General features: G+C 43.5%; 2 protein-coding genes across 5 annotated transcripts in view; one reads left to right on the top strand and one right to left on the bottom strand.

The window, feature by feature from the left end:
- The window catches only part of LOC140385184 (arf-GAP with SH3 domain, ANK repeat and PH domain-containing protein 1-like), a 414,311-nt gene extending 408,331 nt beyond the window's left edge, over positions 1 to 5,980 (top strand). For all 3 annotated transcript variants that reach the window (XM_072467067.1, XM_072467065.1, XM_072467066.1), the window contains exon 30: positions 3,311 to 5,980. In XM_072467067.1, coding sequence (XP_072323168.1) covers positions 3,311 to 3,385 — 75 coding nt within the window. In that variant the 3' untranslated portion in view covers positions 3,386 to 5,980. The remainder of the gene's footprint in view (positions 1 to 3,310) is intronic.
- An 8,603-nt stretch (positions 5,981 to 14,583) lies between these two features.
- Positions 14,584 to 21,278, bottom strand: LOC140385183 (elongation factor 1-alpha-like). 2 transcript variants are annotated; one of them, XM_072467063.1, is made up of 7 exons: positions 21,098 to 21,278; positions 20,704 to 20,883; positions 20,299 to 20,595; positions 19,887 to 20,058; positions 17,999 to 18,255; positions 16,921 to 17,155; positions 14,584 to 14,839 (listed from the first exon to the last, which is right to left on the bottom strand). In XM_072467063.1, the coding sequence occupies exons 1-7, from the start codon at positions 21,239 to 21,241 to the stop codon at positions 14,727 to 14,729; spliced, it is 1,398 nt and encodes a 465-aa protein (XP_072323164.1). In that variant the 5' UTR covers positions 21,242 to 21,278; the 3' UTR covers positions 14,584 to 14,726. The 2 variants fall into 2 exon arrangements, with proteins under 2 accessions (XP_072323164.1, XP_072323165.1); XM_072467064.1 differs by having other exon boundaries at positions 19,908 to 20,058.
- Positions 21,279 to 23,629: the final 2,351 nt, after the last annotated feature.

Below are 23,629 nucleotides of genomic sequence, written 5' to 3'. Positions count from 1 at the left end.
ATAACATACTGAATAATAGCTTCTTACATTTTCCCTATTTTCTGTCTTTCGTTTCTGACTTTTATCCTTATGAATCTATTCTGAGGTTCTTGTACAAGGTAATGTCCGCCCAGCCAGAAACAGGACCTTCTCTCATTTGAAGGATTTCCGTGAATCAGCTTTCATTGATGAGCTGCCAACCTGCTCCGCAGGTCTACTACTGTCTGGGAAATGATTCATCTCCTAACTCTAACATAAAGCTCTGCTCTTATTCCTAACCTATTCGGTTGGAAAAATTAGTTTGCACAATTACAATCATGTCTCTTAAAACCTTGATCAAATCACTCCCAACGTCTGCATTTCTCCCAAGTATGCAGATAGGAGCCTATTTGATGCTTTAAAACTGTGTGTTTATTTTTGACTCTCCCTTGAATACTTTCAAAAATCCCAATATCACCCATCATACGAGGTGAGCAAAATTACACGCTCTAATCTAGCCGAGGCTTTTCCAGGGGAAATGGTATGCTTTGTGAAATGTCTGTAAATGTACTCCAGCACCCTATTTCAAGAGTGAGAAATGTCCGCCTTTTATTTATGGAATTCCGCCCATTGAAACATTTTTCCGACCTCATACCCCATTAATTCATCATTATTATCAACAAGCACTGGCCCACTCCTGCCTTCCCCCTCTCAGCCGGAGCCACGATACGTTTTGCTATTTTGAAGCTGCTGTCGAGTGGCTAGAATGTAAGCTGAAGATATGGGGGGAACCTACCTTTCTACCACCCTTCCAGCCAGTTACCATGGCAGCAACGGCTTTAACCCAGCAGCTCCCAGATGGACCACAACTAATACGGCTTAAGCTGCATCCTCCTTCAGCCCAGGGACATAGATAGAGAGATGACGGTGATGATATTTCTGACCCTGACGCTCCTAATCCATGTTTTTTTAAAACCATTTTCTGTTTCTATAATTGTGCAAGGCTTTTGTGTGTCCGCTGATATTTCAAAATATCATGGCTTAGGCCATCTTCAATCTCAACTTTGAACCTTGTTCTATGAGTAACATTCCGACTAACTAATGGGAGGTGGCAATCTGATGATGTTTCACTCATTTGCACCAATGAGTGTGAGGGAGGGGCTATGTTATTATGATCGCCACAACGGCCTGTTGTAAAGCAGAGCCAATCATTCCACCCCTACAGGAGGGGTGCCTGAAAAGGTCCAAAAAATTAATTTTGCATTACTTTGTTGATACTGGACCACTTGTTAAAATTAGACAGCTTAAAACACGTGAAAAAAGGACATTGTATTTTTAACTGTGAGTGGTTATATATTAAAGCCTCTGATAATGCCCAGAAAGATCTTTCATCTTGGTTTCAGTGCAGTTACAAAGTGACTGGTGAAAGTCACTTTTCCCAGTGAGAAAAGTACAGCAGTTGATTCAGTTCGCGCATTTATGTACGTACAGGGCTTAACTTTGTTTTATATGTATATATTTTTTCAAGGAATGTGGGCATTGGTGGAATGCCAGACTTTGTTGCCCAACACTAAGTGTCCTTGAGTTGGTGGTGGGGAGTTAAAACCAGACCACATTGGAAAATAGTTTGCAAAACACTGCCATAGTCCTTCGCTTGACTTTGCCTGTACATAATCCAGCATGTACTCTAACTCTGGCATTGTCAAACTCGGGTGCGACCCGCGGGTGGGTGTTGGGAGGGTCGCGGTGCCGTCCATCACGGCGCTCCCGATCGCGCAAATCCACGCGCAAGAGCCGCAGCAGCCGGCTTTTAATAATGCCGGCTGCGAGTGGCCTTCAAAATGGCCAGGAACAGATTTGATGGACCGAATGGCCTGCTTCGCACTGTAGGGATTCTATGAATAGATGCAAACTCTTTCAGCAGGCAATAGCTATTCATAATTCTGAATCTTAAGCACAGCAGACAAATTAATAAAACGAATTCAAATATAAATGTTATTTTGTGTAACTTTGTAATGAGCCGCTGTACCTTTTAAAGAAAGAACATGCAGTTTATCGTGGAGGAAAACAATGTTTCTTCCCTGTTCACATGCCAGCTAAGGTTGACCAGCTCCCTGCCACCTACCACTGGCTCCATTAGACGAGTCATTAAGGGGTGCACAATTTAATTTGTGACCTTGTGCTCCTTTTTTCTCTACTTGGTCTCATACTATACATCCCTTTTTCTCTACTTGGTCTCGTACTATACATCCCGATCAACTAAAAGCATTTGGGGATCTGTTACCAATTCTCTCAACAGCCTCTAGATGTGCATTTGCATCCTGGGGTTATCAGCTAACTAATTTTCATTTAACATTGAAAGAAAAATCTTCAAATTTGTGGACAATAATAAGACATGTACAAGAGTTAGGACAAGAGATGATGTTTGAATATTAAACCAGATCTAGACGTGCTGGAGGATTGGGTCCACGATTGGCAAGTTAGATTTAACTTGGGAAAATTGTGTTTTTAGTCATGTCAGGTCAATGTTGAACATATGAAAAGTAATTAAAATAATGAAAAAGACCAGAAAAACAAACCTTGGCATTGCAGTGCATCAACCTAAAAAGGCTCATGACCAATGCCAGGAACCTATAGTAGTAAACAGCAGTGGTTGAAGTGGCCAAAGTCAAAAAGGTGTGAAATTTCTTGTGGCAAGGAATCATGTAATTATAGCAGTGCTAAAAGTCTGTAGTGAAATGCAAATACTTCTATGCCATTTCAAATTGGTGGATTTATTAAAGTAGAACTGGGCAAAAACAGTAGTTTCCCCTTTGTCAATGCATTTGTGGAAGATCTGGATGACTCTTCATCAAAGCTAGAGAGAACCGGAGAGTTGCCATGGGCCTGACGAAGGTGGTGTTTTCACTCAGAGGGTAGTTTAGGTCTACCTATAGTCGGATATCTGGGATTATTGTTTGATTCCTTCGAAGAAATGGGCTTGCAGCAGGTCGCTTGTGGTTTCTTCTTAGCAGGAGGTCAAGTTTCTTTACGGGTGTGTTTGGATTAGGAATTGGGCTTGGCGACTTATTAGATGTAACAGTCTCTAGATTTAGTCACATGATGCCATGCCTTCCATTGTCCACACAATGGATTGGAGCAAGAGTGCTTGATACAGAATGGGGGAATGATTGACAACCCATTTACTTACCAGCTACGATTTGCTCACTGGAGGACCTTACTTGAAATTCCACCTCTACGGCTCCAGCACATCAAGATTAAATAAAAATGTAATTTTTGTTTGCATCTTAAGTAGAGGGGAATATATCTGCTTCTTGAGATATTAAATCTATGTTCTTCTTAATTTTGACAGATTGGCTATGTTGATGGTCATCCTGACAGAAGCGGTGTCTTTCCAGTGTCGTTTGTGCACATTTTGTCCGATTAACAACCTATGAACTCCAGCGTTACACATTCACAGTTGTGGATGCTTCCATTTGATGTAAAGTGGCTGCAACTTCCTTACTCATGTGCATATTTTGTACATAGATGATCAAGAAAATCATTTAAGATCCACCTCGCGAGGTGACTGTATTGTAAATACTGTGTTACTTGCCTTTGCCAGTATTATAATAGCCTTGGAACCAGGCACGCCTTATTTGGTGTACTGCAGCCATCCATGGCATCTAGCACTTACTAATCTTACCTATGCTGTTGATGGGAATACATCTGCCTGCTTGTCAAATTATAGGCAGCCTCATTTAGTAATTTAACTATATAAGCTTGACTTTTGTTCTTGACATCATCTCAGTATTTTGCATAAAGTAAAATTAGTGGTTTTGCTGAGGATAGGTTCAGGTTTCAGTTTGCACTGATCCTCTTTGTCCTTCTGCTTTTAACATGGATGCTGTGCATACTGTTCTTAGTGTACTCATGGGATTATATGTGGTTTTAATTGTAAGTGATCAGACTTAAGTTACTTGAGAGTGAATGATTGGGAACTTGTTAAAGTTTCTTTTACCTCATTCTGAGGAGACACATGTTCAGAATTCCGCACAAGGATTTGTCTGTTACAGATAATGGTTTAACAGACTACATTGTTCCAAGTGAGCCTTTCAGTGGATCCATTGAGAATCAATGAAAATTAGAAATACATTTGCAGTCTTTAAAGTCTGGTGTTAGGATTTTAGAGTAGTGCTTGAATTCCCCGAGTTAGGTTGTTTGGGATGAAAAATTTCCACTTCCTTCTCATCCATTCACTTTTTAAATGTTATCAGCCTAAGTAAATAGGTTACGTTCCATCTCAATTATCAATGCAATTGTGTTAGTTTCATTTGTAACAAAAGGATTTGCAAGTCCCTGAAGAACCTGTATGATTTTAGATATAGCTGATTGTGTTCCAGGACATTAGGGCATGTCACTGCCTCCTGCACCAGAGAGATGGATGATGCGAAGTTACCTCTTCGCTGAGGCAACAGTGCCTGAGAGTGGACACCCTCAAAAATTGATGTTTAGTCACAGATACTTGCTCAAACAGTACACAGCGCAGGAGCAGCTGTCCACATATGAAATGTGTAGTTATCATATATATATATATATGCATATGTTTACATCATTTGGAATAGTACATCATTGCACGTAACACACTTAAGCTATCATTCTAAAATCTATCAAATACTTAATTCTCCCTCCCTTTTTCTGTTATTCAAAATACATTACCATTGGGCACTATAAAGTGGTTTCATTGCAAATATGATTTTGAAAGTTGCTGTGTGATACATTCACATGAAACAGACTTTGTCTTTGAATGTATTAACTTGATCATTGTGTGGATTATTGGCCATTATGGAGGGAGAAAGAGGCTTTACATATTTTTAAACAAAATACCTTCAAATTCAAACTGGTTACTTGTGCTCTGTGTAATAGAGAATAAATTGCATTATTTGCACAAATCTTAAACTGCTTGGGGAACAAAGTGACAGTGGATCATTAGGTTGCTTAAGGCTTTAATGACTATACAGCTTCATATTCATTACTGATATTCAGTTACTCCAACTCATTTTAGGGACCAAAAATTAAATATAATTCTGAAAGGAGGCCTGCTTGCATTTCATACCTTTCCATGAAAAAGGTAGGTCTTGATACAGTTAATGTGGGGTTAAACTTAACTCTAATGACAACTGATTACATTATTCTTTATAAGGATGTAATTTAATTCTTTAAAAAGGTACCTATTTCTTTAAGGTACCTATTTCTTTAAGTAAATTTAGATGAAAAGGAATAAAAATTTAATTGAATATCATGTATTACCTGTATGAGATAAGACTTCTAGCCTGGTGCTGCAGTGGTCTTGTACTATGCTGAACTGTTGCCAGTACACCTATATTCAGTCCTCTTAAATGTTCAGGTCAACAGAATGTGGCTGGGTCCCAAACCTTGCCCCCAGCAATTTGACATTTTCAGTTGTTTAATTTTGTCTTATTTGTATCCCAAGTGGAGACATGAACAAGTTATTGATTATGGATTTTGTGATGCATTTGTTACACAATTGCAATAGTTACTGCATCAAATTGGCAGAGTTTGGTTAACCAGAGCTTTTTATACAGTGTGTGTAATCATGGACACCTGAAGATCAATATTTGGTTAAACTGTCAAATTTGAATTGATTGTGCTTAAAGCTACAATTTTATGCTATTATTTCAGATGAATTCACTTCATTTTAAAATAATTCTAAATGGATAACTTTTAATCACCTACAGAATGATGAGCAATTATTGTGGACTTTAGCACTTTGCTCTGGTCCTTTCAATAATGTACACCCTTTATCCTGGATTAGGCTTCCCTTCAAGTATGTATTCAGTAAATCAGGCGGTACAGTCAACCTACTGGATGTAAAGGTGTGCGATATGACCGCGGCTTACCATATGTGTTTGCATTTTTTTTTTAATTATGTACAAAAATTGCTATGGGAAGATATTTTAAAAAGCAAAATTGTTTATGTTCCAATATTATATTGCAACATAAAATCCTGACATGTTCTAAACTGAATGTAGTTATGTTTTCTTTTCTCATTTGTTCGTTCCTTAATTAATTAAAACTAGCAAGAAGGTAGTATGCATGCTGCTACTTCCTATGTGTTTTCCATAGCCAGCACTATATACAGCAATTGGTCACAAAGTACTGTCTACCATTCTAGGGCAAAGTTTGGTAAATTGCTTGATTAATATAGCAGTTGTAGTTGATGGCATGGTTGTTTAGGCATGGTTGTTTAGACAACAGAAGTGTCATAAATCAAGTCAATCACCTAAGAGAGAAGTTGTACACTTGTATAGATACATTTAATGGCATTGTAGTTTGAAACCGGTGTTAATTAATAGCTGGAACTACTATGCAGTCAAAATGTATGTTACAGTTCATGCTAACTTTGGGTTTTCTTTTTTGCTGATGACTAAGAATTAACTACTGGATTCCAAATAGTAGAATGAAATTTGTACCATCACGTTCCTTTGATTTTTTTTCCCCAGCTGCCTGTTCTATAGGAGAAAAGGGGCACATCAGCAAGAGAAGTAAAGAGCACCTTAATTTCACATTAAATCATTTTGTCAGAGTCATGGTCAACATGAAAAATTAAAGCGCTCTATAATATTCAACTTGACTATGTATTAAGCAAAATTTGAAATTGGATTTAATTTTAAAAGTTACTCATAGTAAGTATGATTTTCAGTGAATTTGCATCTTATCCACCTTTATTAAATATTGTTAAATGCTTCACACATCAAAAATGTTAACTCAAGTACGTTGATGCCATACAGATATTCATTTTTCAGCAGAAAACTTTACCATACATTGATCAGATTTGCATCTTAAGTAGCTTTTGGAAAATAACAATTCCCTTTTTATGTAGATTCTAAAGTGTTAAAATTTGAGAATCAAAATATAGTTAAGTCTATTTTATAAATCTAAACTTTCAACAATTGTGCTGGATTTACATAACAGGAAATCATGCTCCCCACAATCTTTCATTCATTTCAATGGACAGAAAATCATAGGGCGTACACCCAGAATTTCCCAATATGCCTTGGTGATGAGAGTCTGTCAAAATTACAGGTTATAAAATCAGCCCTAGTGTGTTATAATTATGAGTAATGCACTTTAAGTGGTGTTTGCCTTGTATTAATATTGACTTTTGTTAATGCATACTTTATTGCTGAATTGCAGCGTACACTATTTTGGGAGGTAGCATCTTGAGATGTTAAGTTCTCATTTAAATGCTGTCTTGTTTTCAATCCGAAATAGCTAGAAGCTATTGAGCTAGTTTCATTTATGTGCAACAAGCTGTTGTTAAAATGAGAAAGTCACCTCATAAGACAACAGTGTTTCTTTTCATACATTTAAACAAAGGTGGTATTCACTTATTTCCAGTTGGATCTTTCTGGATGTATACAAACCAAGCTGTTAAAATGGCATTTAAAAGATTCACTGGATTTGCTTCAAGTAAATAGATTTTGAACATGCAAGTGCACAATACCATTCATTTCCTGCATGTATGTCTTGGGATCTTCAACATTTATGTCAACATTTCTAAAGACAGTACCTCTCCATTTTACTGGATTGTTGGACTAGATTCTTCTAACTGAAGGTGAGAATGGTGCCACCTGAACTTAGCTGGTCTGAAAACGAGTTGGTGTAGGTGATCATAATTGAGTGCAAAATCTTTTCATTGTAATGCTGTATTTTTTGACAGCGATGCACTTCAACACATATCCAAAAGAGAAAGTGACATGGGAAGGGGATGAAGTGTTAAGGATTAGATCAGGGCGTTGAAGAGCAAATGGTTATGTACTTCAAATTGCCATTAGTTGTGAAGTTTTAAATTTGAGAGTTTTAAAAAGTATTTTTATTGGTTTTGCATGAATAATATTGCAAGGAACATCGCACAGTATTAAAGGGATATCCTATAGATACGAGGAAATTTTTTTTTTAAAATTGAGAATGTGTATAAAGAATGTGCGCACAGATGCAGAGCCCCCCAGTGATCAGTTACAGGGGGTGGGATTCTGACCCAGCAGGGCAATCCTGGGGGGCAGCGGCGTGAATCCCACCCTGACGCCGGCTGCCGTATTCTCTGGTGCTGATTTTCGGTCGGGGGCTGTTAGCAGTGGCCCCCCCCCCACCGTCAATTCTCCAGGCCCCAATGGGCCGAGCGGCTATCCATTTTTGGCCAGTCCTGCCGGCATGGGTTACGCATGGTCTGACATGGTGGGACCTGGCAGATAAGTCGGTGGGGGTGGTCGGGGGGGGGGGGGGGGGGGGAGGAAAGAGGATCTTGAAACAGGCTGGTGAATTGCTTCCACGTGTGGTGGAAGCCTTCCTCTAATAGAGAATTTTATCTTTTCAAATTTGAGGAATTCTGCTAAGTCAGGCTGCCAGTCTGTGGCATTGGATGATCTCCAGCCAAGCAGGAGTCTCCAGCAGGTAGTCAGGGAGGCAAAGGCTATGGTGTCTGCTCCTCTCCCCTTAAAGAGTTCTACTATACAGTACAAAGCCACTTCCACACAAAAGCACCCATTATTCAAATTAGAGTTCTGCAAAAGTTTGGGGTAGCATGGTGTGAAGTGGTTAGCATTGCTGCCTCACAGCACCGAGGTCCCAGGTTCGATCCTGGCTTTGGGTCACTGTCAGTGTGGAGTTTGCACAGGTTTTGCTCCCACAACCCAAAGATGTGCAGGGTAGGTGTAAATTGCCCCTAATTTGGAAAAAATGAATTGGGTACTCTAATTTAATTTTTTTTTTTTTAAATATAAAAGTTCTACTATGCCTGTCTGATCCTAAGTGGTGTGACCAGCTCCCAAACACTAGCCACCATTCTCCATCTGAGAGATGCACAAGTGACTCCAGCATTGCTGAAGCTTCTGCTGCAAGTGACATTTCCTGCAGACATGTTTGTCTAGGACATTTGTGCGTCCAATACTTCCCACATTCCACTTAGTGCCATATTACAATTAGAATAACTTGCCCGTTACCCACCAATCAGCTTCCTCCATTGTACAAAAAAAAAAAAAGTACTGGAGGTTGAATAAAGTAGTCTTAAGAAAACTAGGCAGGTAGTGACCATTTTGCTTGCTAATTGATTTCCTAGTTTGGGAACTGGAGCCAAAGGCTAGTCCATGGAACATGGGTGATGCACAGGCAGGGAGGAAGATTAATGGAAGTGCAATAGTGATATGGGATTAGTTAGGAGAATAAACAGGCATTTCTATGACAGTAAGTGTGATTCCAGGATGGTGTTGCTTCCCTGGATGGGCACTTGAAATCATGTTTGATGAAGCTGGGAGGTTTTTTTTGTAGATGCTACTTACAGAATTAAAAGAAAGAAGAAATCACTTGTCACAAGTAGGCTTCAAATGAAGTTAGTGAAAAGCCCCTAGTCGCCACATTCCGGCACCTGTTTGGGGAGGCTGGTACAGGAATTGAACAGTGCTGCTGGCCTGCCTTGGGTCTGCTTTCAAAGCCAGCGATTTAGCCCTGTGCTAAACCAGCCACCAAAAGTCAGTGGATGTAGTACACTTGAAGGCTGTTGATAAAAGCCCTCTACAATCTGTTTTTCAAACTATTTTGGGCAGGACATTTTTCCAACCAGTCATTCTTTGGGACCCACACCAATAAAAAGGTTTGTCCTCATGTCTTTGAAGTTAAGGGCTTTTAAATTCATTTGCCAGTGCTTCCCTGCATATAACACACATTAACTTTGCATCCTGAATATGGCTTCTAGAGGACCAGGCTGCATTGTACTGAATATCATCCTCCAAACCCTTTCCGGCTTCGGGCACAACCAAAACATATGCACACCGTTCGGTTCTCCTACATCGCTCACAGACATCCTCCACCTCCTTAATTTTATGAGGTGCACCCACTATACTACTTTCAGTTGTATCAGCCTCAACCTTGCACACAAAGTCAAGGCATTCATCCAGTACAACACCACACAGCTCCTCCTCCACTCCTTAATCCCTCCAGGGACACTTTATTCTCCCCCCTTAGAGAAAACAATTCCCCCTCCTGCTGACAGAACCAACTCCAGGAACAAAGAGGCCAGTGCGAAGTCCCAAACCTCCATGTACCTAAACCCTTACTCCTGTGCCAACTTTACTTTTCCCACCTCCTCTAGGCTCATGAACTGCCTGCCAAGGAACAAAGTTTTATTTCCTTGATCCCCTTCATTCTCACATCCCAGCTTGATCTTGATCTCTCCCTCGCCCTCTCAAGTGAACTTATACTCCCCCTTGACATGCTCAGTTCCGAGATGGGGCCTGGTAAGTCCAGACTACACTGGGAAACAATTCCTTACCCCACCCAGGGTGCATAAACTCATGGATCTGCCCCCTCCATAAACACCAACACCCTTGCCACCCCTGAAGGCATCGGCCAGTCAAATTTCCGGTTCAAACCACAGTTCAAATCTCCTGAGAATCTCAACTGAAGCATGTCCAGATCTGGTATCGCAGCCAATAATCTCATCCCAATTCAGGGCATATAGATTTACCAGCACCACCAACTTATCTTCCAGCATCCTCGCAATTAGCAAATACCTACCTCCCTGGTACACTACAACTCTTCCCACTGGGAAACTATTTTTATTAATTAAAATTGCCAGGGGTCTCAGCCAGCCCCCCCCCCCCCCCATGAGGAATTATCCGGTCCTTACTCCAGGTTCCTCAGACCAAGGTGCACCCAAGATGGCCACCAACAAGGAGAGACAAGAAAACCCCCTGGTCACCATCAGCACTCCACCTGTACTCAAGCTGCTGCAAACTGCCTCCTCCCAACACCAGGCACATTTGAAACCTGGTCCAACAGGCCACAGCCCCTCATCACTTCACTCCCATTCACCAGTTAAAACCCCATCTGCTCGTAAGATCGCCACCCTTCTCTTCCCCACACCTGCCAGGGACTGCACCTAAAGAGGAACTCCGCCTGCCCCTGCTGCAAAAGAAAGACACTTTACAATTCGCAACATCTCACCTTGGGCCACATATTGTCCATATTGCTGCCCAAACCAGTTCCCTCAACTACTGGCCCCCCTTTATCCCTCCTCCTACAACATGTACACCTATAAAGAACAATAAATCACAAATAACCAAAACAATCTCATTTCATCAACACATTCCATTCAAACCATGATCAGCCATGAGTGAATGGTGGAGTGGACTCGATGGGCCGAATGGCCTTACTTCCGCTCCTATGTCTTAATGGTCTAAACCCTTTTCAATTAAGTCCAAGTCCCTATTCCTTGACAAAAGCCTCCATCTCCAACGTCTTATTGAAAAAAAGTGATGGTTATATGCAACTCTCAACCTTGCTGGGTACATTACTTCAAAACATTACTTTTATATGGCACTGACTTCACTATATTAAAGGCTGCACACCTCTTTGCCAGCTCTGCCCCAACATCTTGATAAATTTGGATGTTGCTTCCTTCCCTCCTCACACCCTGGTTCTTTGATCATTTCAGGACTTCTGGAAACTGAAAACAAACATCACGACTGGTGACTCACTGGCCCAAGACCTCCACTGTTCAAGGGGCCCTATCCAGCTCAGGAGGGGACATCTGTTCATTTGTCCAAACCCCACAATGCAAAAATCTGGGGAAAGTACTTGGTTGACTTTGGGCCCTCCACTCCCTCTGGCAGCCCCACTCCTTGGAGGTTGTCTCCTTGACCTGTTCCTCTCCTCCACCACCTGTGCCTTTAGGGCCCTTTTCCTCTCCTCCACCAATCAGCATCTCTGCTTCCTGTGAGGCAATCTGGCCGCTATGCCACAAAATCCCTTACACCCCTTTAGCAACGTGTGCTCTTTCTTGGCTTTCAAAGCCCTTCTATTGGGCCCAGCACCACTAGATTTTTCAGGGTCTCTATCTACCTCCCTTGCCTTTCAAAGTATTTACCAAATTGGCTTTGATTATCCCAGTCAGTGTTGCCATTGTGATGGAGCAGCCATGCCCACCAAGGTCACCTCCACCATCTTCCCTCCCATGGAGCTTTACTTTCTGGCTCTGTCAGAGCAGTACCACTTGTACCCTTCTGTGGCTTTTAACATGCTTCGTCAAATACAAGTAGATGGTTGGGTTTGTCAAATTTCACCAAGGAATTAGGCAAAAAGGACCAAAAAAACAAGAACTTTGGCAGGCACTATCTTGTGTGATCTTCTCCTATATGCCGTCACCAGAAGTGAATATAATCCTAACGACTTGATTTCTCCTCATAAGTCAGTCCCACCATCCCAGGAATCAGTCTGGTAAACCTTCGCTGGACTTCCTCCATTGCAAGATCATTCCTTAGATAAGGAGACCAAAACTGTATCCAGGTGCGATCTCACCAAGACTATAACTACAACTACAGCAAGACATCCCCGCTCCTGTACTCCATCCTCTCACGAAGACGGTCAACATTTCATCTGCCTTCTTAACTGCTTGCTGCACATGCATGCTTAACTTTCAGCGACTGGTGTAAAGGACACCCAGGTCTTATTTCACACTACTCACTGCCTTTGTTTTTGCTACCAAGGTGGTAGCAAAACCTCACATTTATCCACATTATACTGCATCTGCCATACATTTGCCCACTCACTCAACTTGTCCAAATCACACTGAAGGAGGATTCCTCTTGAGCTCACCCAGCTTGTGCAACCTCACTGAAACAAGACTGCTATCCTTATTGATACATAAAACCACAAGGATTAGAATGATGGAGTTACCCAGACTACTAAGTTCTCAAGGATTGCACACATTACTTACGTAACCTCACCCAACAGCAAGCTAGACAGAAATGCAATTAGTGCAAATAAGAGCAGGTCATCTGATCCTTTTACCATGTTGCACCTTCCCACATGACACCTGCATCCTTGGTAAAATGGATTTAAATATTCATCAACCGAGTATCCACAACTCAGCTCATGCCCATTTTGATGAAGGGATGATACTTACCTATCCTCTCAAACCAGTATCTCACTGCAAAACAATCTATCTACTAGGCATAATAGGGGCCAAGTTGCAGAATCTCAAGGCAGCTAATATAAAGATGATAACATGTTAACAATACAAGAGTACAGCAGGACTCCCAAAGCAGAAATCAACCAGACTCTCCAAAAGGCCACACTTAGTCATTTTAAAGTATAAAGTATAGGAAGGTGAAATCAGTCAGTTTTTCGCTTCGGATCAGCTGGAAAGCTTGGGTCAGTATAGAATTAAATACAAAAATGCCTTTGTGTCACATTGTGCAACCACAGATATCCCAAAGCATCCAGCCAAGTATTTTTGCATGGTCACTTGTAATGGGAAGAAATGGGGCAGCAGTGATTAGCACTAAACAGCTCCAGGGACCCGGGTTCAATTCCAGCCTTGGGCGACTGTCTGAAGTTTGCAGTTTCCGTGTCTGAGTGAGTTTCCTCCGGGTGCTCCGGTTTCCTCCCAAAGTCCAATGATGTGCAGGTTAGGTGGATTGGCCATGCTAAATTGCCCCTTAATGTCCGAAACAGTTAGGTTACAGGGATAGGGTGGAGGCATGGGCTTAAGTAGGGTGCTCTTTTCAAGGGCTGGTGCAGTCTGGAGGGGCTGAATGGCCTCCTTTTGCACTGTAGATTCTATGATTCTAACAGTCCTATCCACATCCATCTTGGATCACAGTAGCTCTGGCAACTGCTTCTGCCAGTGATGGTGGATGGTCCTGTCTATTTAAGATGGTGGATGAGAATGCAGAGATAACAGCCTTCTGCCAGTTACTTGCTGTGTCTTCAGCTAACTTACTGCATGGACTTCTTTATGGGAATAGGCTGCTTGTATATTCACATGGGTAGCATTACAACAGCAATTCAAGAAGCTAGACACGAGGACAAGTCAATTATATAAACACCATCAGTTTAAACACCATAGCATCTACAGTAGTCACAGAAAATGGTCAAGATTTCTTTCAGGACTACCCAACCCACAACCTCACCATGGGAACACCCTTCCCAAATCAAGGGTGAAATCTGTCTAGGGGCATGAAGACAAGTTGGTTTTTTTTTAAATTAGCAGTGTTCACAAATCGGTAGGTACAAAAATGACTGCTAGCACTTGAAATTATGCTGCAGTTGTAGCAGGTTTACAGCAGTTCAGGCATCTCAGCTGATATGAGCCTTGGGAGGATTATGATGGCTGCATGACTATCAGATGCCTATTGGAGTGAGGGGCACATAATCACTTGAGGGTACAGGGAATTAGAAATTTGAATTATCAAACAGTGTAAAAAGACCTCGTCTGGTGTTGAGTGTAAAGAAATAAATTAAAGACATTCAAAGATTAATAAAATGAATTGACCAACAGGTATGCTTCCATTCAAGCTGAAGAGGTTGACTAGCCTGATCCTGTTCCTATGCCTCTAAATACTAATTCGGTTACTTTAAGGCCCTCTTTCCAACCCTCAGCCAAACCCCACCTTGCGGTTAGGCTGTCAACTATTGCTGCATTTCCCTGGCTGAAGAATTAACACACTACCAAGGTTTTTGTAGCACGTGCCGATTGGTGGCTGTTACTCTACAGATTGCAATAACATTTCCAAAACTGAAAATGTGAAACCTACAGCGCAGAAGGTGATTAGACGACACCACATATCCTATGCACACAGTTTATTGTTTGTAGCAGACAGGTGAAAGCATTAATTTAGTGCAGAACAGCTCATTGCACCAAATAACAAAATAATTTCAAACTAAAAAAAGGATCTGCTACTTCTATTTGCTCAAGTACCAAATTATATTTAGAATACTTTAACTGGCTTCTGTATCAACTTCTTAGCACTTGAAGTTTTATCCACAGATTTAATTACCCCAACAGCAACAGTCTGCTTTAAATCTCGGGCAGCAAAGCGACCTACAACAACAAAAAAAGAGATTGAGTTACTGTATATGCAATAAAATTATGCTAAGACCTTAGAATGCCCTGATCACATGTCAAATCTACATCAGGATGAGGGGCAGAACAGTCCTTTCATGACCAGTGGACATCCTAAAACAGTCTCTTGGAAATGTTGCCACCAGTTTCCACACAGCAAGGTCAGGTCCGAATAATGAAATGGCTAACTGTTGGATGTTGAGAACCAAGGACAATCACCTTGCTCTAGTGGCATAGGATTTACACACCTCTGCAAACGCACAAAGGGACTTGGACCATAAGACAGGAGCAGAATTAGGCCACTTGGCCCATCGAGTCTGCACCGCCATTCAATCATGGCTGATATTTTCTCATCCCCATTCTCCTGCCTTCTCCCCATAACCCCTGATCCCCTTGGTTTAATGTCTCATCAGAAGTGGCCTTGGTGGGACCAGCATAGAACAGTATGCAGTCTGGATTTTGTGCCAAGAACAATGAGCAGGTACATCAATACTAGCTGCTCAAGTAATCAGACCCAATTTCAGCATCAGCACACAGGAGTTTAGAAAGGTTCAGTTGCACTGCTCCTCCACAACCTTGCTACAGGAGTAGCACAGGAGGATATTAGGGCTTACCCAATGAAGTGCAGTTGCTTGCTGTACACCCCAAATTCTCTGCAGTGTTAGGGTTGTTTTGGATTTACAGCATAATTTAGATAGTGTCACTATCTAGTGCAGTGAATTTGTTGCTGCTGACTGCAAAATGAAGGAATTAATTAAATGCTTTGCTAACTAAGGGTTGTATGTAGTCTGGACATCTGCGTGCTAACAGCCATAAATTCAGCTTCACACTTAACCAACTCATCCGGAGTTGGTTCATTTAATTGCACAAGAATCAAACTACAGGACAAGTAAAATCATTCTGCGCATGAAGATTGGGTTTCAAAAAGGTTAATACAGGTGAAATGATCTTACCCAGCTTGTCAGCATTTATATATTGCACAATACTTAGCAACAGTCATTGATGAAACCCCAAAATACCAGATAAAATGACATGTTTAATATTCTGCCTTTAACAGTTTGTGCTGTAAATCAATTATATCTTGTGCAGCTTGTAAAAATTGATATTGTTCAAATATATTCAGTCAAGATGCAACAACAGTTTGGACAACAGTATTGACAGATTTGAGACAGTGGAAAATTATATTTTCTCTATGGAAATGGTAGGTTTGTTTGCCTGTAGATGGTGGTACAACTTCTGGAAATCTTCAGTGCTTCTGGCCCCGATTTAACAGGAACCCAAGCAAAACAGTCAAATTCAGTACTAGCAGAGATAATATATATATTTTTTTAAATTATGTTTAAGAATTGGTTAACAAAATGTTCAATCTTACAAACAAACCCCCCCCCCCCCCGTAACAAAAAGAAAGAAAGCTTGCATAGCAAGACATGAACACAGCAAATCAATATAATACAGAACTTTGTACATTGGGTTCCTCCCGTACATGTCAGTTTTCCGGATCATTCATGTGTTTTCTTGCTCAAATGCCCCCCAGATAAAGCCCCCCTTCCCCCTTCCCCCCCCCCGGGTTGCTGCTGCTGCTGTCCGACCTTCATCTAACGCTCCGCGAGATAGTCTAGGAACGGTTGCCACCGTCTGTAGAACCCCTGCGCAGACCCTCTCAAGGCAAACTTTATCCTCTCCAACTTGACAAACCCTGCCATATCATTTATCCATAATATCGCAATATTAAACTTCCTTCAGGAACCCTAGCGTACATTTTTCCCATGAGTTAGCCAGCATATGGCAGGCTGGATCCCTGCCATACATGCTGGCTGTTTCATCCAGTTTTTGATTACAGGCAATCCTTGGGCAAGAAGGCCAGCTCCAAATACCAAATTGCCAGAGAACGTTCTACTTTTTAAACACTACTTTGGGGAAAATAAATGGTGAATGATGGCTTGTGTTCTGATGCCGAGCTGAAATTCTCACATACTAAACTTTATGATACTGCAAAGACAAGTTTGAATGTGAAATTTACCTGTGCCTGTACTTCAAGGCATTAAGGTAATCGCACTTACCAAGAGGTGGGTATTCAAAGAAGGTTTCAACACAAAGTGGCTTGATTGGGACAAATTTCACTGTGGCAGCATCCCCAGACTTCAGCACCACAGGATTATCCTCTAATTTTTGCCCAGAACGTCGGTCAAGCCTTTCCTTAAACTCAGAAAGTCTGCAAGTAATATGGGCAGTATGGCAGTCCACCACTGGAGAATAACCAACCTTGATATAACCTGGATGATTGAGTACAATTATCTGCAAAGAGAAACAAGTATTCCAATTTATATAGTTCAACTTATAATTGCTGTTACTTTGTCAATTATGTCAGGCTATGAAAGTGATCAGTCTCCACAGTCCATGCCTTCCTCCAATACAGCACAAGGATGCAAAAGCTTCTCTGCCCCCAGTTTATCCAGCTTGCAACGTATACAGGCAAGACAAACCAATGTTGCTTTATTCAAAGCATCAAGTTAAAGTCCCTTTTTTGGCAATACCATCACAACTTCACTTCACAATCATCTGGTTTCTCTTACCTTGGATAGCTCCCCTCTTGGCCTTGGATCTGCTATTGACAATCTCAACAGGTAGCATACTTTCAGTGCTGATCATGGTCAACCTCATGTAAACCATTTAAGGGCAAATCCCAAGTCTTTTACTGAAGACTAGACACTTTTTTGACAACTCTTGATCCTCAAGAATTTGTGGTTTGTGAAGTCTATCAAAAGATATGGCCAATTCACCTATCCTACACATCTTTGTTGTGAGACCCACACAGACACTGGGAGAATGAAAATCACACAGACAGCGACCTGGGGCCTTGATGCCATGAGACAGCAGTGCTAACCACTGCACCACCCGAAGTCCATCAAAATATAACTTGCATTTCCTAAAGTACAGTCCAACAAAATAACCTAGTCTCTTGCTTCAGTCGTAATCCCTCATCCAACCCCCAGAAACATTTAAGTTCAAAATGTACCACAGGATTAAATTTAATCAAGTCAGTCTCCTCGTTCCGCCTTAGCTCAAAATTGGAGTTTCTAGGTTCTAGTCCACGTTCAAAAAAGGAAATTAACCTGTTAAAGCTGGCTAGTCACAAACCTGGGCAGTGAAGCAGTTGGTCTCAGTTGGTGGATCGTTTCTGCAATTTCCAGCCACGTTGCCACGACGAATAGCCTTCACAGATACATTTTTAATGTTGAAACCCACATTGAAACCAGGGAAAGCTTCAGCAACAGGTTCATGGTGCATCTCAATAGACTTCACTTCAGCTGTCAAGTTCACTGGAGCAAAGGTCACCATGTTACCAGGCTTCAAAACTCCAGTTTCTACCCTTCCAACAGGAACTGTGCCAATGCCTTAAAAAGACATGTAATAGAATCACTTAACATCTTGATCTTTGTAGTTTAGACGAAATGGAACTGAACACTAACAAAAGTAGACCATTTAGCCTCAAATCTGATCTGCAACCCAATGCAATTTACCCTATAATCCCTTAACACCTCCAAGCTCAGTTCTCTGTTGCAGTTTGCAAAACAGCCATCCAACACCCTTTGTAGAAACATTTCCAAATGTTTCTACAAAGGGGAGGGGGGGGGGGGGAGGGGAGGAGAGGGGGGGGAGGGGAGGGGAGGAGAGGGGAGGGGAGGAGAGGGGAGGGGAGGAGAGGGGGGAGAGAGGAGAGGGGGGAGGGAGGAGGGGAGGAGAGGGGAGGAGAGGGGGGGGAGGGGAGGAGAGGGGAGGAGAGGGGGGGAGAGGGGGGGGAGGGGAGGAGAGGGAGGGGAGGAGAGGGGGGGAGGGGAGGAGAGGGGGGGGAGGAGAGGGAGGGGAGGAGAGGGGGGGGAGGGGAGGAGAGGGGGGGAGGGGAGGAGAGGGGGGGAGGGGAGGAGAGGGGGGGGGGGAGGAGAGGGGGGGGGGAGGAGAGGGGGGGGGGAGGAGAGGGGGGGGGGAGGAGAGGGGGGGGGGAGGAGAGGGGGGGGGAGGGGGGGGGGGAGGGGAGAGGGGGGGGGGGAGGGGGGGGGAGGGGGGGGGGGGGAGGGGAGAGGGGGGGGGGGAGGAGAGGGGGGGGAGGGGAGGAGAGGGGAGGGGAGGAGAGGGGGGGGGAGGGGAGGAGAGGGGGAGGGGAGGAGAGGGGGAGGGGAGGGGAGGGGAGGGGAGGAGGAAAAAAAGTTTGATTTTATCAGCCCATCACTAGGACATGCTACCTGGCATTATGTTAGCACTGCAATTCAGACAATGTTGTACAACCGTGTGGATGGCAGAGTGCCTTTTTGGACTGAATATCACTCTCTGTACAGCTTGCTGACCCCATTAAAATTTTAACTACTTTGCCTTCCTAGGATAATTCAGGCACCTCTGATGCAAGAAGTTGTGGTCTTTAGCTGATTTGATGCAGAGATACACAAATCAGGAGCCAAAATTTGCACGTTTCCTAATTTCCCCTCCGTTGGTTTGCCTGAAGCCCTTTCGGTTGAGCCCACCTTACCCATCCTGTTTATTCCCTGTTCATGCTTTCAGTGCAGGAGGCCATTCGGCCCATCGAGTCTGCGCCGACCCACTTAAACCCTCACTTCCACCCTATCCCCATAACCCAATTAACCCCTCCTAACTTTTTTGGACACTAAGGGCAATTTATCATGGCCAATCCACCTAACCTGCACATCTTTGGACTGTGGGAGGAAACCCACGCAGACACGGGGAGAACGTGCAGACAGTGACCCAGCAAGGAATTGAACCTGGGACCTTGGCGCTGGGAAGCCACAGTGCTATCCATTTGTGCAACCGTGCTGCCCAATAGGACCCAGGTTCCAGCCTTGCCGATTGTGAGATCGTGATTGTCACACTTTTGAGTTTAATTGAAGGCACCAAACACGTTATTGGCTGCAAAGGTTTCTTGAAAACTACACCAGGGAAACATCTTAGCTGATGTGCATTTATACAACTTCTGGAACCTCTGACCCGCCCAAAGACCCCTTATTTCATTTCTCACCCAGCGCTGCACGGGGTTTACCTCCGATTTTATAGACATCCTGGAGGGGTAAACGCAAGGGTTTGTTCAAGGAGCGCCCAGGAGGAAGAATCGAGTCCAGTACTTCCAGCAGCGTTTGGCCATTCACGTGGCCTTCTCTCCGTTTGATTTTCCAGCCCTTGAACCAAGGCATCTACAATAGAGTTTATTAGGAGCGGAATAAACCCGGCTGTATAACTGGATAGTAAAAACCATTTAAAAATCTGACCCCGACGAACATCCCGGTTTCTATATAAATCCTCAGAGTGCAACGGGGGGAGGGAGGAAGAGAGAGATTGCAGCTTTGCAATCTCGTTTTCTCAAATGCCGTTCCATTGTTAAAACTGTTTAAGTAACCCACTATCCAGATTTGAATTGAAGGCTGAACACCTACCCTGGGACTGGGGGTCAGCATATTCTCTCCGTTCCAGCCAGAGATGGGGATGAAAGGGACCCTCCCTACATCATAGCCAATCTTGCGGATATAAACGGTCACATTCCTCAACACTTCCTCAAACCGCCTCTGGCTGTACGGCGGCTGAGTTACATCCATCTTGTTGACACAGACGAGGAGTTGTTTCACTCCGAGGGTGAAAGCTAGGAGGGCATGTTCCCGAGTCTGACCCGACCTGGAGATGCCAGCTTCGAACTCCCCCGGGGCGGCAGACACCACCAGAAGAGCAACATCAGCCTGTAGAGCAACATCACAAAGTGCTACTAAATTTAGACATTAATTCGACACGACGCTGGATGAAAACATTGTTGTAATTTTCCCTCCACAGAGGCTGATCAGAATTACCTGAGATGTTCCAGTTAGCATGTTCTTTATAAAGTCTCGATGGCCAGGGGCATCTATTATAGTGAAGTAATACCTCTGGGTCTGGAATTTCCAGAGTGAAATATCAATTGTTATGCCTCTTTCCCGTTCAGCCTTTAGCTTATCCAAGACCCAGGCGTATTTGAACGATCCTTTCCCAATCTGTGGAAATAACCTGGGAGCTGAGATTAAATTTTAAACAGTACAAATATTTCCATCTCATTGGGAAGAGGAATAAAGTCACTTTTTGTAGACATGACATTGTATTTATACTAGAATTACGCGCAACCAAAAATTAGAACGCATTACTTATAGAAATACAAAACATGTAAAGTAGCAAAATAAAGTTGCCAAATGCAGGTTAGAGTGACCCTACCTGGACAGCTGCTTGTTCGAGTTTCTCGATAGAGCGCCGCTCAATGCCGCCACATTTATAAATAAGGTGGCCTGTAGTGGTGGATTTGCCAGAATCTACATGACCAATTATTACCAGATTAATGTGGGTTTTCTCTTTCCCCATTTTGTTGTTTTCTTTAAAACAGAAGCTTGTCTTTTCCGTCGAGTTTTTATACCTGAATCAAACACCAGGGGGCGGGAGGGTGGGACCTTGCACGTGGGAGCATCAATAGCAGAAATCCACCCGCATCCCTAATTGGTGCCCATTGACAGTTTAACAAAATACAACTTCCCTAATTGAGATACTTCACTTGGAACCTTGTTACTGAATTTCTAGTCATTGTTAGAAGAATTGCTTCCAGCTGATATAGGTTAGTCTTACTCAGTGATGTCTAAAATCGACTTGTGAAGAAAATGTAACAATTAACATTTTAATCTATTTCAATTTATCATCTTGCCTATAAATTCGCTAACACAATTTGACACCGGCTGTGTAAAGCGAACACTTTAACTTTGAAAATGTATATTTAGTGAATGTAGCTTTGAGAAATTGGACGTGTTCAAATTGTGTTTTTAAAAACAGGAATTGTTTTTGACATACTTCTGAACTGATTTCACCCCAAAGATTGGAAACGAGTTAAACTATTCCTTGGGGATGAATGAGTTTCCTGCAGTTGTCTGGGAATTAAACCAGACCACTGACCAAAAGGAAAGAATGTTGTACTGTTTTAAGAAGAGCAGAATACTAAATACCTGGGAGCTGAAATATAGTTACCTGACTTATTAGCATCCTGAGACATCAAATCTGATATCCTTTAGAGCAAAAACACACGGGGCGCGATTCTCCAGTATCATTGTGCTCTCGTTCGAGTGAAACAAGGACTGTAAATAATAGGAGAGGCCGGAAATTAGAACCGCACCAGGTGCCAAATAGTTTGTGATGGTGGTGGTCTGCTCTGCCCTCCACAACCTGGTACAGCAGTGGAACGAGGTGGGGGATGCGGAACATCTGGCCATCTCCGAAGAGGAGAACCAGGATGATGAGGTGCTGGACTAGCAGGAGCTGGAGGAAGGTCTCGGTGATGAACCAGAGGAGGAGCTGGAAACTGCAGGACAGATGGAGTGATGGGCCAAGAGTTTGGAGGCCAGCCCTTATTGCAGAAGAGAATGACAGAGGCATGTGGTGAAGGGTTGCCCAATTCTCCAGATGGTGCCGCCCCACTCTCCCCAGCACCCTCACCCTCCCTTCCCGGTGTCCTCCGTGATATTCAATATGCTTGGCCTTCCTTGCTCTACCTTCTACCTGTCCAGTTGTGTCCCGAGAATGCACTTCAGAGGTGGAGGCTGCCAGCTGTTTCACACATCCTGTGCCATTTGCCCCTGGCGGGCGTCCTCTGGGGGTCAGAGGGCTCCGGTCACTTGACAGCGGCACATGCGCAGCTGTGCTGCCCTTCCCGTGTGCTGATTGACACGCAGCCTCATCAGAGGGAAGGAATTCTGGGGAGCCGGTGGCCACCAACACCACCCATGTGACAGGTCTGAATTGGCACCCATCGCCCACTCCTCCCGATCGGTGCCCATCAGACCCTGGGGTTCACTTCGGGACGGAGGGGTAGCTGAACCGAGACTCGGCTGCACCCGTGTCATCTGGCTCTGCCAGCCCCGGTGGCTCCCTGATGACTGCACCATTCTGTTGACACCCTCGGCGATGCACCTGGCTGTGCCCTGCAGTGCTTGGACCATGCCCACCGGTGACTGGGACAAGCTGCAACACCTCGGCCATTCCCATCTGAGACCGGGACATGTCCCCCAGTGCCTCATCAAAGTCCATTTGGTACTGGGTCACGTCTTCCAGCCACTGGGTCGCGTCCCCCAATGGGTCGCGCCCCCCTGCCCCCACCCCCCCAAGGTAGGTGCTGAGTAGAACATATTATAAAGACGTTCAAATATATGGGTCTCTCAGGGTTTTGAAGGTGGCAAGTGAGAGTAAAACAAAGAGGCTTTAGAGAGTTTGAATCTAGTGCAAGGTAAGGGCAGGCATGTACTGACATATTTAGCTGGAGAAACTCGTATCTGTAGAATCCTTACAGTGCAGAAAGAAGCCAATCTGCCCATCAAATCTGCACTGACCCTCTGAAAGAGCACCCTACCATGGCCCATTCCCCAGCCCTACCCCTGTAACCCCACCTAACCTCCACATCTTTGGTCTGTGGAAGGAAAGTGGAGCATCCAGAGGAAACCCCATGCAGGAATGGGGACAACATGCAAATTCCACACAGTCACTCAAGGCCACAATTGAACCTGGGTCCCTGGAGCTGTGAGGTAGCACTGCTAACCATTGTGCCACTGCCGCCCAATCAAAATGGAGGATGTGGCCATCAATCCCACAACCTCTCATGTGCTAACCAACGCTCTACCACTTGACCTAATTTCCCCCAACTTGGTAAGCATAGGGTGGGATAGTAAAGGGATTTTCAATAGACATTTGACAAGGTGCTACATAAAAGGTTAC

The sequence above is a fragment of the Scyliorhinus torazame genome, chromosome 11 (genome assembly GCF_047496885.1).
Source record: "Scyliorhinus torazame isolate Kashiwa2021f chromosome 11, sScyTor2.1, whole genome shotgun sequence".
NCBI classification, from domain to species: Eukaryota; Metazoa; Chordata; class Chondrichthyes; order Carcharhiniformes; family Scyliorhinidae; genus Scyliorhinus; species Scyliorhinus torazame.
This window is presented reverse-complemented; position numbering and strand designations above follow the sequence as displayed.